Below are 19,509 nucleotides of genomic sequence, written 5' to 3'. Positions count from 1 at the left end.
AGACGCCCGGACAGTATACTCTCCCGCACGTGGAAATCTCCGTTACTCTCTAGTCCTCAATGCTGGGGTGACGAGAATAACGGGGTTAGCATCCTGGCCCTCGCCCAAGAGGCACACGTCGCGCGCCCCTCCGCACGTGCCTTCCCCCGGCCGGGACGACTTGGTACGCTCCAAGCCCTGACCGGCTTCCTCCGGCTCCGAGGGGCCCCAGCCTGCGGTCGGCGCGGAGCGGGGAGGGGCCGCCAGCGCGCGCCACTTTCCGGCTCCCCGGGAACGCCGCCCGGGGGCGGGGTCGCGCCGGCGCGCCTGCGCGGCGGGAAGCCCCGGGCAGAGACCCTGCCGCGTGCATTCGCACGTAGATCGCGGTCGGCCGAGCTGCGCGGCGGCCGCCGACTCTGCGAGAGCCCCGCCTCCGCGGCCCGCGCGCTGCGCCTCTCGGCCTCTTTTCCAGATTTGTGCGGCCCTTGGTCCACTCGGGATAATGGCGACGGCCGAGGGTGAGTGGCGGGCGCCCGGGGCCGGCCCGGCGGCTGAGGTGGCCGAGGCGGCTGAGGCGGCTGAGGCGGCCGGGCTCTGGGCGGACGCGCACGTGGCCCGAGCGCCCGGAGCGCGGGACGCGGTGGCGAGGGGCGAGCGTGGGGCGGGTCCCTGGGACAAAAGGCGGTCGGAAGCGCTCTGGTCATGAATAGCTGTTGCAAAGCAACTGCTTGAAATTCTGGTGCTGACTTCAAACCCTAGAGTCTTGGTTGTTCCAGGTTCTTGATTAAACTGAAAATCTGGCCAGGTTTTGTGCAGTTTGGTCTTTTTTTTTTTTTTTACTTTTTAAAGCAGTCTTTGATGGCTTTGCTGAGTTCCAAAACCTGTAGGCAAAAACAAAAAAAAAGGGTTGCTAGCTTCATTTTGCATTTACCGCATTTACGTCGTAGCGGTAACCTTTGCGCTCAGGTCGACTGGAACGATGGTTCTTGCCGTGGATGTGGAATCGGACGTGATACGATGTTTCCGACAAATACGCAGTGAACCAGATGGCCTGTGTCATCCGCCAGTACATTCTTTTTGCACGTAGGAGACACACTGGATTTAGATCAGAGAGTTGTAAGCTGGGGCCGGCGTGATGGCGAAGGTTCGAGTCCTGGCCCGGGAAAGCAGCAGAGGATGGCCCGAGGGACTGGGCCCCTGCGCCCACGTGGGAGGCCTGGATAGGCTCCTGGCTTGGCGGTTGCGGCCAGCTGGGTAGTGAGCCATCGTAAAAAGAGCGTTGTAAACTCACCGGGAAGAGCCGATTCCTTCAGCCATCCTTAGTCCTCATCAGCCTCTTCTGAACTCTTCTGCAAAGTTACAGCATTTTGATAATTGCCCAACCGCTCCATAAAACCAAGGGCTGGGCCAGTTTTTCCTGCAGTCAGGGTGCCTGAACCTGGTGGGACCTCTCAAGGTTTTGTTCCAGCACTTACATCTTGGATACCAGTGGCAGGTTAGCTTTCCCAGAATGAAGGCCCTTCTTGCTCAGAAAAATGTTCAGTGGCTTCCCTGGAGCTGTTGCAGCCTGTTCCTAAGTTCCTGTGATTGGAACCCTGCGTAAAGCTGTCCTTCCTACCTCTTCCACCCTAATTTGTCTTGGTAGGAATCCTTACCCTACATTCCAGTGAGTTTAATTCACAGAGGTCACATTTTATTTTTTCTTTTTTGTTATTGTTGTTGTTCTAGAACAATGCTGGCTAAAAGAAATATAAAGTGAACCATATACATAAATTTGTTTTTTAACAGCCCTCTTTCTGAAGTTTTTTATAAATTTGGTAAAATGAGTTTTAATGACTTTTAGTTAACCCAGGATATCCCAAATATGAACATTTCAACATGTGATTTATAGAAAAAATTCATTGAGGTATTTTGCATCCTTTTTTTTTTCCACGTTGAGTGTGGTGTGTAGTTTATACATAAATCACATCTCAGTTTGGAGTCATCATGTTTCAAGTGTTTGATGATTGCCTGGTAAAGTTCTTTCCTCTGGAAATTCTATGCTTTTGATAACTTATAAATTTCAATTCCATGAGCCATTCTCAGTCCTCAGTCTCTTCTGAACTCATCTAATAATTGACAGCATTTTGGCACTTTGAGCAAGTGTCCTGATGGTTGAGTCTACCCATTGCCATTGCTGTCCTATTTCATGACTGGGCAATAAGCAGAGATTGAACCATTCTTGCTTCCTATAGCTCTTTTGTCCACCACACTGAATCGGTTCTCTCTCTCTCCAACATCTTGACTCTTCTCCCACTGCTTTTCCCTTAGACTGTGACATTTCTTGCCTGGGTTGCTGCAGTAGCAGCAGCTTCCTAACGGGTCTCCCAGGGTCTGGTTTTGTTCCAACCATGCCTTCTTTCTCCACACAGCAACCACAAGGATCTTTCTGGAATGCAAATCTAGCATTTCACTACAGAGCTTAAAAGCCCTATCTATGGTTGTTCCCAGGATAAAGTCAGCTCAATCAACTTGGCCTACAAGGCCTGAGGAAATGGAAGAGAAAGGAACAGAAATGGGCAGGAGGGGGATAAGAATTCCATGGAAGAAGTTGGAACGCTAGGCAGGGACTGGAGAAATAAGTATAGAGCACTAAACTGGGGCTGTATGCTGGAGGGTTTGTTTTTTATCTGCAAGAGGGTGAGCAAGCTCTCGCAGGTGCTGTTTCACTCCCACATGCCTGCAGCTGGGAGCCATGGACTCAAGCCAGGTCTTCTCCGTGGGTGACAGGAACCGGATTACTTGAGCCATCACCACTGCCTCCCAGGGTCTACACTGGCAGGAAGCGAGGGCTGGGGGTGGAACCCAGGAGCTCTTGATGTGAGAAGGGGGTATCTTTGCTAGGCCAAGTGCCTGCTCCCCGCTGCAGGGTTTTTTAAGCCTTGTTGCTGAGTCTGGTAGATAGTATGTTAGGAGGATACAGATTCATCCTCTAAATTAGGTGCCCTAGGGTAGCAGCTATTGTGCTGAGCTGTCGCTAGTGCTTGCCTCTGCCAGCTGCTAATGTGAGCCCTGCACAAGTCTTGGGTCTCGCTTTCTGCTGTCCCCGTGGCGAGGGACCTGCGCCCACAGCGCTGGTGCTGCAGCCACACTGCAGTTCTGCTGAACACTCTGCACCTTCATTTAGCCACCACCACCATTCCCTCCGTTTCTTCCTGGCTAAATTTTGATCGTTCTTCAGATCTACCTAGTTGTCACTTTTTTTTTTTTTGACAGGCAGAGTGGACAGTGAGAGAGAGAGACAGAGAGAAAGGTCTTCCTTTACTGTTGGTTCACCCTTCAGTGGCCAGTGCACTGCGCTGATCCGATGGCAGGAGTCAGGTACTTATCCTGGTCTCCCATGGGGTGCAGGGCCCAAGCACCTGGGCCATCCTCCACTGCACTCCCTGGCCACAGCAGAGAGCTGGCCTGGAAGAGGGGCAACCGGGACAGAATCCAGCGCCCCGACCGGGACTAGAACCCGGTGTGCCAGCGCCGCTAGGCGGAGGATTAGCCTAGTGAGCCGCGGCGCCGGCCCCTAGTTGTCACTTTCTTCTAGACTCCTTCTCTGCTGTCTAAAGTAGTTTAGGTAGGTGCACTGCTATGAACATGTGTTTCCACAATCTGTGGTTATTGCGTTAACTTCCTGTGATGCTGTGTGTAGATCAGCCTGGGTCCTTCGAGAGCAGGAGCTGTGTCTCATGCGCCCATAGGTCCCCGGTGCCTGGCAGTGGGTGCGCTCAAAAAGTGCTGATGTCAGAATGAATCCAGCTCCAGGAGCAGGAGGGTGAGCGCCTTTCTGGGAATGTTTAAGTCCCCAAACTTCGTCACCTGTGTCATCATCTAAGTCTTTCTCATGATTAGGATCTCCTTCCAGTAAGGTCTTGTGGCATCAAAATTAGATTCCTTTGTGCCTGCTTCCTCGGTTTGCCACAGCTGTTGGTGAAGGGAAGGGATTAAGCGGGTAGGAGAGGCCAGGCGAGATTAGGAAATAGAGAAGGGTGCTTCCAAATGTGCTTAACTCCAGTGAAGAGGAGCCTCCTCTGTTAACTTGAGATCAGGAAAGTCATCTGTCAAAATTTCTTTTTACCATTTTTGTATCCATTAAAAAGTCTACTATCAAATCTCTCAGATTTATAGTATCTTAGTTTGAAGGTTAATATTATAGATGGGTATGCATTCTTAAAATGGGACATAAATACTTTTTTTTTTTTTTTTAAAGAAAATCATCTGGCTAAACTTTTACCATTTTGCCTGCCGTGGAAGAAAGCAAAAATCTGGAAAAAAATACAACAATTTATTCCAACTAGTTTAGAGACTGTATTGGGAGCGTGTATGTAAAAATATAGGATAGTTACATTGAAGTATCTAAAATTTTAATTCTGCTTCCGTTCAGGCCTGAGTGGTAGGTTGATAGCAGGAAGAACACAGGACTTGATATCATAATATTCAGGATGTTGTCCAACCCTGCTGTTTCCTAACTGTATAACTCAACCATTTTCATTTAGCTTTCTGATCTGTATACTTACATGATTATTCCTCACCCAACATTATGCCAATGAAATGTGATTCCTAAGAAATTACTTTGTATACTCTAGGGCTCTGTGGAGATTATTACTGAATCCCTCTACGTGTTCATTGATTGATCATTCCAGATGACTTAATATTCCATACTCAGGAAATTTCTTCCTGAAATCTGATGCATTTCTCTTTTATGCGCACAGTACTGAACATTGGTAAGAAGCTCTATGAGGGCAAAACAAAAGAAGTCTATGAATTGTTAGATAATCCAGGAAAAGTCCTCCTGAAATCGAAGGACCAGATCACAGCGGGAAATGCAGCTAGAAAGAATCATCTGGAAGGAAAAGCTGCAATCTCAAACAAAACTACCAGCTGTATTTTTCAGTTATTACAAGAAGCAGGTAAGTGGCTCCCCGCGTGGCCTCCTGCCGGTGCGCTTACTCTTGCACTCTTGCTTTCTTGGATCATGTTCATGAGTAAATGACATTGTTTGGGTCAGCTACATATTACTCAGCAGTCTTATGTTCCAGTCGTTCTGGGAAGCAAGTAAGTGGCTCCTGCACCTCCTCCTCGCCTCGTTTCTCTCACACACTGGTCTCTTTCATGGGGAGGTGGTGGTGTCCAAAATTAACATCACATTTGGCATGTCTCATAAACTCAGTTCATTTAAGGCAAACCAAGAGCGCTCAGATTTGCTGTACCTCTTGGTTTAGAAGTAGCAATAGCATTTAGTTAAATCTTAGTGAGTTTGTATCCCCTCCAAGACCATCTTCTGTCTTTAGGAGCTGAACTGTGAAGGAAGCCTGTTTTGGTATTGAGTAGCTCCAGTTGATGGTCTCTGATTTACTCCTTGTAGAGAATTATAAGAATTGTAAGTTCTTTCTTCTGCCTCATGCATGGAGGTGATAAACAGTTTCAAATCCCTCTTCTACTTGAAGGCCCTAGAGTATTTGAACATGGCAGCTACATCTCATCCTGCCTTTTCGCAAGTGAGGACCCTGAACCACATCAAAGATTGCCAGAGTTCCCGCCTGCTTAAAAAGTTAACAGCTGTATTTCCCATAGGGAATTCAATACAAAAGACTAAGATTGGAATATTGTCTGGAGGTTCACTGGAGTGGAGGAAGGGGAGTTGTTTTATTTCCACAAAATAGCAAAGTAATTCAAGTTATAATCCATTCTGGTACTGCCTGTGCATAGTTCTGCCTCTTCCACACTATCCTGTTGCATTTTGTAGAACAGTGTGGGGAAAAAAATGTTTGTTAGCCACGTCATAAATCTATATATCATCGGCAGTGAGTATATTACTATAAATTTAAAGAATCTCATGATTCCTTGGTCACTGGAGCTAGGATTTTTTCTTTTTTCTTTTTTTAATGTATTTGAAAGGCAGAGAGAGAGAGCGCGCGCGCGAGAGAGCTTCATCTGCTGGTTCACTCCCCAGATGCCCACAACAGCCAGGACTGGGCCAGGCTGAAGCCAGCCAGGAACCCAGAAGTCCATCCAGGTCTCTGACGTGGGTGGCAGGGACCAAGGACTTGAGGCATCATCTGTTTCCTCTCAAGATGTGCATTTCAGGAAGCTGAGTCAGAGGTAGAATAGCTGGGGCTCAAAGCAGCCACTCTAGTATGGGATGCGGGCATACCAGGCAGCAGCTCAACCCACCAAGCTTGCCCCAAAGACTTATATTTTAAGATTTACCACCTCTTTTTTTTTTTTTAAGGTTTATTTATTTATTTGAATGATAAGTTACAGTAGAATCTTCCGTGCACTGGTTCACTCCCCAAATGTCCAGAACAGCTGGGTTGGACCAAAGCCAGGAGCTTCTTCGGGGTCTCCCACATGGATGGCAGGGCTCAAGTACTTGGGCCATCTGCTGCTTTCCCAGGGACATTAGCAGAGACCTAGATGGGAAGTAGAGCAGCCGGGACATGAACCAGTGCCCATATGGGATGCTGGCATTACAGGTGGCAGCTTAATCCACTGGGCCACAACACACACACACCCCCTCCCACTCCAGTAATTATCTTTAGATTACTTTATTTGGCACACTTAGCTAAAATGTAATTGGTTCACAGGCAGTATTGAAAGGTGTTTTCTATATGGAATACTGTGAAGTCAAGGAAAACCTTCATTATCAAACATTTCTAGGCAGATTAATTTCAGAGACTACATTAGACATTTCCTTCAGCCCATGTAATTGTTACTTGCTAATAGTTAAATGAGGGGTCGGTGCTGTGGTGTAGCGGGTAAAGCCACTACCTGTGATGCTGGCAAGGTTTGAGTGCCAGCAGCTCCACCCTGAAACAGCTCACTGCTTATGGCCTGGGAAAGCAACAGAGGGTGACCTAAGTGCCTTGGGCCCCGGCACCCACATGGGAAACCCAGAAGAACCTCCTGGTTCCTGGCTGTGGATCATCCCAGCTGGCCGTTGTGGCCATTTGGAGAGTGAACCAGCCGATGGAAGATCTCTGTGTCTCTATTCCACCTATGCCCCTGTGAGCTGACTGCTGTAGTGCATGGTCCTTCCAAGTCACAGTACGTGAGTAACATACACTAGCAATGTTGATGGGAGGTGTAGACAGCTGCGATAACATGAGGGAAGTGCTTTTCTCACCACATGCAGTCATGGAACCTGCTTCAACGGTTAGCAGTGTGTTAGAAGCCGTCATTACATCACCTAAACTTTTAGGGTCTCTTTTAGAAGCACCCCACTCCACACCTTGGGGCCAGCGCTGTGGTGCAGTGAGTTAAGCCACTGCCTGCGTTGCTGACATCACATATGACTGCCCAGCAAGTCTCAGCTGCTCCACTTCCAATTCAGCTCCCTGCTGATACACCTAGGAAAGCAGCAGCAGATGCCCCAAGTAGTTGGACCCCAGCCACCCATGAGGGATACCTGGAAGAAGCTCCTGGCTTCAGATCAGCCCAGCTTTAAACTTTGTAATCATTTGGAGAGAAGAGTGGATAGAAGATCTCTCTCCCTCCCCCGATCCAGCCCCTCTTTCTCTACAACTGCCTTTCAAATACATAACTCTTAAAAAAAAAAAGGAAGCCCCACTCCCACCCCACCATGGAGACCATTATCAGTCATTATGTGCTTTTAGCGCCTTTAGGTGTGAGGGAGGGTTTTCCTCTGAATGACAGTAACTGTATTTATAATTTAAGTGATAAGACTTGGCTACTGGTCTGTCAAGTTTGGTAGGCAGATGAGCAGATCTGATGAATGATTAACAGACCAGCCCTGGAAGCCAGGGGTGCAGTTGCCTCCTCCTGTTGAGGGTTGATTGAAGTCTCCTGGTTGCCCTTGGGCCTCATCATTCATTAAGAGTTAAAATGGATATTATGCTTCCTCCCACTTCTCCCATTCTCTCCTGGAGTTCCTGTTAATGCAGCACACCACGGTTTATTTTGTTCCTCTCTCGATGGAATCTGTAAGTCAGACTCCATAGAGAATACAGAGGAAGCAGTATGGGTTTTGGATCCTGACCTTCTGATTCAGTATATAATTCACCATGCAACATTAAGATGAAATGATTTAGTGAAGGTTGGTTATTACAGTTTTATTCACCTCAAATCTTTTTTAAATAAAACTTCAAAGCTTTTAAAAAAACCTCCTGTCATTGATGTGTAGGTATCAAAACGGCTTTCACCAGGAAACATGGGGAGACAGCTTTCATTGCGCCCCAGTGTGAGATGATTCCCATTGAGTGGGTTTGCAGAAGGATAGCAACTGGCTCTTTTCTCAAAAGAAACCCTGGCGTCAAGGAAGGCTACAGGTTTTACCCACCTAAAGTGGAGATGTTTTTCAAGGTAGGTATTTTATGCTTCTGTATGTTACTGTAGTGTAGGTACGGGCTGTAGAGATTGAAACATTATTAATATTTCTGGTATTACAAATGTCATTCCATGAATGAATGTCAGTAATGTCCATTCCTACTAGTGATAATACATCAGACTTTAAGAAAACGTCTGTGAAAACCCTCTTAACCTTTGGGCCAAGGTGTCTAAGAAAAAGAACAGTTGGGGCTGAATGTGCAGCGAGTGAAGCCACCACCTGTGACGCTGGCATCCTGTTTGGGCACTCGTTTGAGTCCCAGCTGCTCTACTTCTGATCCAGCTCCCTGCTAAAAGCCTGAGAAAGCAGTGGAAGATGGCCCAAGTGCTTGGGACCCTGCCACCCACTTGAGTTCCTGGTTTTGGCCTGGTCCAGTCCCACTGTTGTGGTCATTTGGGATTGAACCAGCAGATGGAAGATTTCTCTCCACCCCCATAACTCTGCCTTTCAAATAAATAAATAAATAATTTTTATTTTTAGAAAATGAACAAATTAAAATTAGCAGTTATAAGGAAGAGAAGAAAATAACATTTAACCCATTTTTAAAAAACTATTGGAATTTATATTGTAATACAGGACGGTATCAATGGCTCTTGTAAGTGACCATATGCAATGATGATTTAGGAATCAATGATTATGCTATTTTGTAAAAATATTTCTTTGAAATGCAGAGTTAACAGAATCAGTGGTTATGAATTTTTAAAGTAGTTTATCCATTTCATCTTGATTTGTGCTGTTAAGCATAGTTCTACTTGGGAACCAATGTCATTGTTGCATTTTAAATCAGTGAGCTGTATTATGTGTCCATATTATGACTTTAATAATAAAAATCAAGAATTCATAAAATAATTGCATGTGAATTTGGGATTCTACTTGGAATAAAATGAAATTATTTTCTCCCTTACCTCTTTGAGATCTCTTGGATTAGCAAATAGTGTCCATAGAGACTTAAATTAATGTATAAAAAGAGGACAGATTCTTTCAAATACTTGATAACCTAGAACATGTTGCTTGCCTAAATTCTAAGGTAACTGTTGAAACTAGACAAAAATAATTGGTTTGAATTAAAGGATATTGTAAACAAAATTTTTTTTTTCTTTAGAGAAAAATTGTTATTTTTGAGGAATTAATGCTCAAGGAGAAAAGGGCTTTAGCTTTCTGGACAGTTCAGACACTTGGGGTTTCTGTTAACTGGACTGCTTTGCTTCCTTCTCAGGATGATGCCAATAATGATCCACAGTGGTCTGAGGAACAGTTGATTGCTGCGAAATTTTGCTTTGCTGGACTTGAGATAGGTCAGACGGAAGTGGACATCATGAGTCACGCCACGCAGGCTGTTTTCGAAATTCTGGAGAAATCCTGGTTGACCCAGAACTGTACACTGGTGGATATGAAGGTGCACACAGAACAAGGAGATTGAAAAGTAAGTGTTGTAAGTGAGGAGGATAATTTTTAAAAACTCTCCTTTGTGATGTGCTGTTTCCAGATTGAGTTCGGTGTTGATGTAACCACCAAAGAAATTGTTCTTGCTGATGTTATTGACAACGATTCCTGGAGACTCTGGCCGTCAGGAGATCGAAGCCAACAGAAAGACAAACAGGTGCGTGATGCTCAGGCTCCTTATCTGTTGGGAAATCAGACTGGGCTGGAGAATGGAGCCAAGAGGAGAAACAGCTGTTCTCTCTTTCTGAACCTCATTCATTGGTCACTATTCAGTCTTAAAGGTAAAAATCTCCTGTATCCCGATAAGGGAATGCTACTTTATAAAAAGGTTTCTCAGTTTATTATCTTAATGGACTCATACAGCAATAACACAGCAAGTATCTGTCTTACTTGGCTAGTTGAACACTAAAACTCTTGGAGAAGAAGTGTGTTGACAGTTGTGTTAGAGTATATGCAAGATCTAACTGTACCCCTTCTCCCCCCAAGTCTTCAATTGTTTTGCAGCTGAGCCTTGTGTAATTGTGGAAATGAATTTATAGATACATTTTTAGATACATCACTTGCAGGGCAGACCCTTCATGATCCCTGCCCCAAACCCAGAAACCAGGTAGCTTCCGACAGCGGAAGACACTTGTTTTCTAAACCTTGTCTTACTTTATAGTCTTACCGTGACCTCAAAGAAGTGACTCCTGAAGGGCTCCAGATGGTAAAGAAGAACTTCGAGTGGGTTGCAGAGAGAGTGGAGGTAAACCTTCACAGTAAACCTGTACTGTATTTTGTTCTCCTCTGAGGAAATCCTGTTTCACACAAGGTGTGGACACACGCAGTGCTTCTCTGTCAGCGACTCTGCAGGAGAGAGGCCCCTATAGGGAGTGGGCAGCCTGTACACTGGCACTTCTGCTGTCGAGTTGGCCTGTCCATGCCTGCCCGCCCTGGTAGAAGAAACTTTACATTTCCTGCTTGCTTCTCCCCTCACTGCTCAGGGTTTTGACCTCGGGGTGGATAGAACTTCATGTAGCTTTTTAAAACACTGCTTTAATGCTTACGGTATTTGTACTATAATTCCATAGAAGCTGAATGGGATTTGTGGTTATCCAAGGCTCATACTCACCTTTCAGAACATTAATTACATGAGAATAGACACTTTGAGCTCTGGGCAACCCACTGGAAAAGATTTATAGCATGATTTCTAAATTTGGCCTGTTATACCTTAAGAACCACTGTTAAACAGAATGCCCTAAAACTTAGAATGAAATAGTTTGCTGTAGTTTCCTGACTATTAATTCAAAAAGATTTGAGTATGTATTATTTTTATTAATAAACATAATTTATCTGACTAAAAGTCTGATGGGGGGGCAAGATTTATGTGAAAGGCAAAGCAACAGAGACAGAGATCTTCCATATGCTGGTTTTACTCCCTCGATCAAAGTCAGTCTTGGTCTCCCACATGAGTAGCAGGGGCCCAAGGGTTTGGACCATCTTCCACGGCCCTCCCAGGCACAGTAGCAGGAAGCTGGATTGAAAGCGAAATAGCCAGGACTGGAGCTGGTGTTCCAGTATGCAATGCCAGCATTGTAAGCAGCGACAGAACCTGGTCTTGGTCCCCTGTTTATGTCTTGATTATGAAGACCACTTTCCTTAATATATAGAGTTTATTTTTAAAAATTTAAGCCTCTATCATTTTTTTTTTATCTTAAATTTGGTCTAAGAAAATATTCTGCACACATGTAATTTTATTGCAGACTGTACCTCTGTAAATCAACTGTTCTTATGGTACTCATGTTTGTTTTTATTTTCTTTTTTCTTTCTGTGGTTTTCTTTTCCAGTTGCTTCTGAAATCAGAAAGTGAATGTAGGGTCGTAGTCTTGATGGGCTCAACTTCTGATCTCGGTCACTGTGCAAAAATCAAGAAGGCTTGTGAAGCTTTTGGAATCCCATGTGAACTCCGTGTAACATCTGCCCATAAAGGACCAGATGAAACCCTGAGGATTAAAGCTGAGTATGAAGGTAACTTCAGAGAATTAGCGCCCTCTGGGTGCTCCTTGGACTTCATGACCCTGAAAGAGAGCTTTCCCACAGCTCCAAGGGACCATCATGTGCCATGCTAGGCTTGTGTGGTACTCCTCTCCAAAGAGCTTAAGGTACTTCAGGAGCTTGTAAAAGAAAGGAGCAGGGGGAAGAATTGCAACTGTAGGCTGAAAGGTAGACAGTAAAAGTGTGAGAACTCCTGAGGTCTTCACCTGCTGAAGACACCCCAAGCATTCTTTCTAATGTGCGCCAACAGATGATGGCTGCTGTCCGTCACGAGAGTCCCAGAGTTGGAATAGGAGAGCTCTCTGGGAATGAGCTGCCCTTCCTGGGAAGCAAACACAACGTTAAAAAATATTGCAGTACATAGTACATGATGGGATAGCATTAATCTAAAATAGAGACCTGGATTTATAACCCAAATGTATCTCAAGTGAAAAAAACAGTGGTTGGCTGTTCCTTCTACAGGTAATTGCTATGGAAATGCACTTGTTAATTTGAGGGAGGTGGCAGGCAGGGGAAGGTCTCAGACCCCTTGGTGAGCTGATGAACCTAGAACTCTTAGACCAAGAAACTCAACTTTGGATTCTAGGTTACAAATCTCTGCTTTAGGAAAGGGATACTTTTAATAAGTTCATTAAAGAATGAAATGATTGAGTCAAGCATGTATGTTTACAGTTTAATATGTTTCAAATAGAGCGTCTTAAAAAGGATTTGTTTGAAAGGAGGAATTATAGACAGCGAGTGAGAGAAAGTTTTCACTGGCTGGTTCACTTCCCAAAGTGCCCATCAGTGCCAGGGCTGGGCCAGACCGAAGCCAGGAGCTCAGAACTCCATGCAGGTGGCAGGGACACAGATACTCAGGGCATCTTCTACTGCTTTCCTGGGTGTGTTAGCAGGGAGCGTATCGGAAGTGGAGCCGCTGGGACTCGAACCAGCTCTCATTGGGTCATCAGTGCCCAGCCCTGGATTTTTTTTTTTTTTTTTTAAGATTTATTTATTTATCGGAAAGGAAGAGGGGAAGAGGCAAAGGCAGAAAGAGAGAAGTTTGCCATCTGCTGATTCACTCTCCAAATGGCTGCAATGGACGGAATTGCCCCAGTCCGAAGCCAGGAGCCAGGAATTTCTTCCAGGTCTCCCAGGTGGTGCAGGGGCCCAAGGACTTGGGCTGTGTTCTACTGCTTTCCCAGGCCACAGCAGAGAGCTGGATCAGACCTGGAGCAGCCAGGACTCTAGTGCCCATAGGGGATGCTGGCACTGCAGGCGGTGGCTTTACCTGCTTTGCCACAGTGCCAGCCCCAAGGATAATATATTATTAAACTTGCCTTCAATTCTTTTTTCCATGAAGCGCACCTGAACCTTCGGTCACTGCTAAGCGGGTGTCCCCGGCCCCCTTTGGATTGCAGGACTGCTCCATGGAAAAGATCCCTTTTCAGTTGTTGACACCCTTTGTTTCCAGCAGCCAAAGCAGAAGAGGCCTGTGAGCCATCCTCCCAGACACCCTCTCACATCCCCTTGTATTCTAGAACTTAAACGTGGCCCAGCATATCCAAGCTACTTTATTATCTGACTTATGGTCAGTGGCAGAGTGAACCTACATTATGAGCATGTGTCTCCTAATTGGGTCTCATTTATGCTTTCTCCAGAGAACACTACTTGAAGAACTCAAGAATTTAATGCCTAGAGGTCTTTCTAAAACAAAAACCTATTAAATCTCCTTTGAATGTTTAACGCCATGGTAAACGTGTGGTTTCCCTAGGGGATGGCATCCCTACTGTGTTCGTGGCAGTGGCAGGCAGAAGCAATGGTTTGGGCCCAGTAGTGGCGGGTAACACGGCGTATCCAGTTCTCAGCTGTCCCCCACTCACCTCGGACTGGGGAGTGCAGGATGTGTGGTCTTCTCTTCGACTACCCAGCGGTAAGATAAATGTTTCTGACTGCACGTCAGCACATCAGACACGTGGCGCAGTGTCGGGAACACTGAGACGTGACTCGGGTGCAGCCGCAGCACTGCACGTTTTGTTGTGTCTGGACATTTAGCACAGACGGTGCTGTGTTTTGTACCTCAGTATTTAAGTGTGTACCTATCTCTGAGAGATAAAGACTCTAGTTTTAAATCATAATCACACCCTCCTACCCAAGGAAACTTAGTAATCATTTCTGAAAATCACCTAGTTTCTGCTTGCTGTTCAAGTTTGTCGAGTTACTTCTTTTTTTTTAACAATTAGGTTCTTGAATATGGGATCCAGTACAGTTCTTATAGTGCATTTAGTTGATACATCTTGTAAGTCTTTTTTTCTATAAAAATTCATCATCCTTTCATTCTCTCTGTAGAATTTTCCACATTTTCGCTTGGTTGATTATGTTCCTAGGTGAGAGTAAACATGCTCTTCGTCCCTTGTAGTTTCTATAAACTGATGGTAAGATCTGTAGCAAGAGTGAGCTCAGTCTTTTCCCTCAGGAATACATCATTCAAGCTGTGGCGTTTTCTTAAGCAGTTGTACTGCCTTAGTTTAGGTACGCAGAATCTCTCCCGTGCCGTCAACCTCCTGAGGAACTTCCACTCAGGAGCTCTTTCCCAAGGTCATACTGGGGTTAAGTCTGGCATTCCCTGCCTCAGCTGTGCCTGCTACCAGCCTGAAGTCTATTTAACCTTTAGAAAAACTGAAAACTCTCCTGTGGCACTTTTTTTTTTAATTGATGAAATTCTAATAAAGTCTGGCATTTACTTAGTAATAATTTGCCAGTGTTGTTTTATTTATTGATTTGTAAGTCAGTTACAGAGAGAAGGGTGACAGATCCTCCATCCATTGGTTTACTCCCCAAATGGCCATAACAGCCAGAACTGGGCCAATCGGAAGCCAGGGGCCAGGAGCTTCCTCCAGGTCTCCCACACAGGTGCAGGGGCACAAGCACTTGGGCCATCTTCCACTGTTTTCCTGGGCTAGAGAGTTGGATTGGAAGAGGAGCAGCTGGGACACAAACCAGCACCCATATGGGATACGCCACAGGCCGAGGCTTAGCCTTCTACGAGCACCAGCCCCCCTCCTGTGGACTCTTAAAGGGTGGGGAAGGAGAGTGGAAAGCCCAATTGTCTTAGACTTATTATGGTCAGTACTTTCTCTCAGCCCCACTAGCACTCCCACTCCCCAGCCGCATTTGAGAGCCTGGTACCACAAATTCCTTGACCTTTAGGGGGTTCGATCATTTCTGTCAAGTAGCCTCTTATCTTTCCCTGATTCCAGTTTACGATTGAGTTTTCTTAAACTGCTAAGTTAATTACCAGTCCTTTTGCCTTGCAGCTGCCAAAACATTGCTTTTGTGTGTTTATGCCTATTTCCTCCTGACCTTTTACTATAGTTGTTTTTATATGATTGCAGGGATAAATCTTATGCTTGCTCCATCTTCAACTATGCAGATCTTTAGTTACACTTCTGATAATATAAAATTTTCCAGCTAAAATCTGTAAAAAAAAAAAAAAAAAAAAAAAAAAAAAACAGGCTATAACCAGATTTATGTATTTATTTGAAAGGTAGAGTTGGAGAGATCTTCCATCAGCTGGTTCAGCCCCCAGAGAGCTGCAACAGCCAGGGCTGGGCCAAAGCCAGGAGCCAGGGGCTCTTTCATGCAGGTCTCTCACTTGGGTGTTAGGAGCCCAGACACCTGGGCCATCTTCCGCTGCTTTTCCCAGGCCAGGAACCTGGATCAGCAGTAAGCAGGCAGGACCCAAACCAGTGCCCATATGAGATGCAAGATTTATTTATCTAAAGGTGGAGTTAGAAAAATCTTCAGTCAACTGGTTCACTCCTCAAATTGCAACAGGTGTCAGGCCAAAGAGCCAGGCCAAAGCTAGGAGCCAAGAGCTTCATTCAGGTCTCCCATGTGTGTGCAGAAAGCCAAGCACTAGGGCCATCTTCCACTGCTTTCCCAGGTGCATTAGCAAGGAGGTAGATTAGAGGTGAAGCAGCTGACTCTGGCACCCATATGGGATGTCGGCACCGCAGGGGGTGGCTTAACCTACTGTGCCACAGTGCACAATTTATGGTAGAGGAATTATATAGGTATTAGCCATAGAGCTTAGAAAAGGAGATGTGATGGGCAAAGCTAGGACAATTTTGATCTATTACTATTTAAGGAGAAGATGGGAAAATCTAGCAGATTTGTATCTTTTGATGACACGAATTGAGAATACTTTGAGTTTTACAGTGGCCTGTGAAAAACCCTGATGTCTGTCTGTTTCTTTTCATGCTCACCAGATAACCTGATTTTTCACTAATCAAGCTTTGCTGGTATCAGAAGGGAGTCTGAGCAGTAGGCAGAATTTCAGATTGAGTGGAACACCCTACTCAGTATGCTAATAAAGATAACAGTTGACGTTCACTGAGTACTTGCCATGCACTGTATTAGAATTCATTGTATCATCTCCTCAGGTAGCTGCTAGTACCATTTCTTTCTTAGAGATGAACTGCTGAGGACACTAACATTTGTCAGCAGCACAGCCAATGCACTACAGTAGGAGAGGCTGCATTGGATAATTAATACAAATTAGTAAATGGACCTTCCACTTTTGTTCTGTTATTACTATGGATAGTGAGAGTCAAAAAGCCTGATAAATTCCAAGAATAGTGGGGAAATGCAGCTTTGAGATCTCTAAGCCAGCCACTCCTTGACTCTTGTACAGTAAACATAATGTCACCTCAAACTGCCTGAGCAGACAAGGACGTTACTTTTCTTACTCGTTTTTATAGCTTAGTAGGTTTTGGGGTTTTTGTTTTGTTTTTAAGCTTTATTTATTTGAAAGGCAGAGTTAGACAGCTAGAGAGATCTTCAGTCTCTTGCTTCTCTCCCCAAATGGCCGTGACAACAAGGGCTGGGCCAGGTCAAAGCCAGGAGTTTCTTCTGGGTCTCCCACACGGGAGACCCAAGCACTTGGCCCATCTTCTGCTACTTTCCCAGGCACTTTAACAGGGAGCTGGATTAGAAGTGGAGCAGCTGGGACTCAAACCAGTGCCCATATGATGGTAGCACTGCAGGCGGCAGCTCCATAACTTCAGATTTCTTAAAACTACTCTTTGCATTTGACTTCTTTTTGCTTTTAGAAAATGTTAAAATAGTTCAAATGCAGATAAAAAGATGAACCAGGAAATTGTATCAAAATACTTTGAAACCCTCAAGTTTGTCTAGTATAGGTACTTCGACCCATTTATCTTGTTCCTAATTTTACTTCTATTGACATTTACCAGGTATTTAAAGGGAGACTATATGTGAAAAGATTGGAAAACGTGCATTCCTTTGCACGTAGAGTCAACGAGAATGACGAAAAATGATGTGCATAAAATATTTCTTCTTTTAATCATTTTGGCACTTCAGCAGGAAAGAAACTCCTTCCACAGATTGTATTTTAGACAAGGACATTAGCTTTTAATTGTCTTACCTTACTGTGTTGTATGTATCTATGCATAAAAGGGTTTGCAAGGTGGTCTCATTATTAACTGACAGCGGAATTGTCTTTCCCTTTCTGAACCAACAGGTGTCAGCTGTTCAACCATTCTTTCTCCGGAAGGATCTGCTCAGTTTGCTGCTCAGATATTCGGATTAAATAACCATTTGGTGTGGTCCAAACTGCGAGCAAGCATATTGAACACGTGGATTTCCTTGAAGCAGGCTGACAAGAAAATCAGAGAATCTAACTCATAAGAAAGAACACTATTGCATTTTGTAGGGGAAAAACTAAATTTTTGGTTTAGCTGCGAAATTAAAAAAATCAGTAGAGTTGAATCAAAACCAAATTTACTGGTGAATAAATGCTGCTCCTCTCGATTCATGGATTAGAAAATCTCATATTTAATATTCTTTACAGGTAGTGGAATTGCTATAAGGACATTTAAAAAGCTAGTCTGTTATCTACATTGTTAGGTACATAACATAACCAAAGAATTCCATTTCATAAATGTCACTGTTGTCTCACTATGCCAACAATGATTGCCCTCTTATAAAATACTACTCACCCTCCATATTTCAACCCGTAAGTTTGAGAAGGTTAGAGTGATATTTCTTAGGTGGCTGGAGCCTTCCTGGCAGCTCTGTGCATCTAGGTTGTATTTTCGACTGTCCATTCCTCCTTGTCTGTTTTCAAGGGCAGCCCTCTCCCCCCATAAAAACCAGAGTGCTCCTTACTTCATTCTTCTGCTAAGCCTGGAACTCTCACTGCACTCACAGTCCCAAGTCAGAAGTCTGATTTCGTCTGTCCATTCCCATCTTGCTCATCACCCATGCAGTTTAATTTCTGATTAACCTCTGTCCTCATGCCACCCTGGCCTGACAAGTTCCCATTCTCAGCCCAGCCTTTTCCAGGTTGCTTGTCCAAGGACCTCTATCATAAGCTCTCGCACAGCATACATTCCTTTGAAAATACCAGTTACTGACCTGCCCTAGAAAATTGCAATGGATTGGTTGGTGGACTCTCCCGAAGGCTCTCCATGGGCTTTAGTTAAGGCTCGCTGCTGTGACTCCCTCAAGGCAACTTGTCTTCCTCCTGAGTTTGGGACTGCACGCATCTGTACCTTCTGTTTTGTCATTAAAATTTGTTAGTTACTAGAGCTTTGTCTTTGCCTGCATGAAAACTTCCAGCCACTGGTAGTTCCCTATTGGATCATAAGCTCCAGGGTAGGAGACAACGTAATTTAAAGTTTATTTCCCTCACACTTGTAGGCTCTGATGAGCTGTGCCTAGCTAATCTGCCAGAGATGGGGGATTATAAAACTCGTAGTATTCAGTCTTTTTTTTTTTTTTTTTTGACAGAATGGACAGTGAGAGAGAGAGACAGAGAGGAAGGTCTTCCTTTTGCCGTTGGTTCACCCTCCAGTGGCTGCTGCGGCCGGCGTGCTGCGGCCAGCACACTGCACTGATCCGATGGCAGGAGCCAGGTACTCATCCTGGTCTCCCATGGGGTGCAGGGCCCAAGGACTTGGGCCATCCTCCACTGCACTCCCGGGCCATAGCAGAGAGCTGGCCTGGAAGAGGGGCAACCAGGACAGAATTGGGCTCCCTCCCGGGACTAAAACCCGGTGTGCCGGGGCTGCAAGACAGAGGATTAGCCTATTGAGCCGCGGCGCTGGCCCAGTATTCAGTTCTCTATTTTGTGCTACTTTGCAAGAATGATTTAAAAAGACTTGAGTTTTTAACATCATTAAACTTTGAGTTCATGGTATCCGGGAGGTCACACTGGATGCTCTTTCAGGTTTTGTTCTCACCTAGCAAAGACTCCACCTAAATGTGTTTTTAAGCTTTGATTAGACTGGTGGCTCAGATACCTGGGTCCTGCCACCCACATGGGAAACCTGGATTGAGTTCCTGGGTCTCAGCTTTGGTTGGTCGTAGGCTCAGCTTGAGCTGTTAGGAGTATTTGGGAAGTTAACCAGTGGGTTGGACCTCTTTCCCTCTCCCCTTTTCAAATAAAAATATTTTTTAGAAAAAGAGAAATCCAAGGTAGGTGTTTTGGTGCAGTAGGTTAAAGCACCCTTTGAATTGCCCAGTTCGAGTCACAGCTCCTCCACTTCCTATCCAGCTTCCTGCTCGTGTGCCTGGGAAGGCACCAGATGAGGCCCAAGTACTTGGGACCTTGCCACTCACAAAGGAGACCTAATAGAGTTCTCACTTCTGGCTCCTGCCTGGCCCACCCT

The 19,509-nt window shown here is 45.1% G+C and overlaps 1 protein-coding gene across 2 annotated transcripts; it reads left to right on the top strand.

The window, feature by feature from the left end:
- Positions 1–28: 28 nt before the first annotated feature.
- PAICS (phosphoribosylaminoimidazole carboxylase and phosphoribosylaminoimidazolesuccinocarboxamide synthase) lies at positions 29–17,647 on the top strand. Of its 2 annotated transcripts, none has more exons than XM_089302725.1 (9): positions 29–163; positions 4,722–4,919; positions 8,153–8,331; positions 9,573–9,752; positions 9,843–9,956; positions 10,461–10,544; positions 11,626–11,806; positions 13,587–13,745; positions 17,358–17,647. In XM_089302725.1, exons 3-9 carry the CDS (start codon positions 8,215–8,217, stop codon positions 17,522–17,524), a joined length of 1,002 nt encoding a protein of 333 aa, XP_089158851.1. In that variant the 5' UTR covers positions 29–163; positions 4,722–4,919; positions 8,153–8,214; the 3' UTR covers positions 17,525–17,647. The 2 variants fall into 2 exon arrangements, with proteins under 2 accessions (XP_089158851.1, XP_051697812.2); XM_051841852.3 differs by lacking the exon at positions 29–163 and adding an exon at positions 346–497.
- Positions 17,648–19,509: the final 1,862 nt, after the last annotated feature.

Source organism: Oryctolagus cuniculus, chromosome 8 (genome assembly GCF_051225735.1).
Source record: "Oryctolagus cuniculus isolate XC-2025 breed Fujian yellow rabbit chromosome 8, ASM5122573v1, whole genome shotgun sequence".
Taxonomy (NCBI): Eukaryota; Metazoa; Chordata; class Mammalia; order Lagomorpha; family Leporidae; genus Oryctolagus; species Oryctolagus cuniculus.
This window is presented reverse-complemented; position numbering and strand designations above follow the sequence as displayed.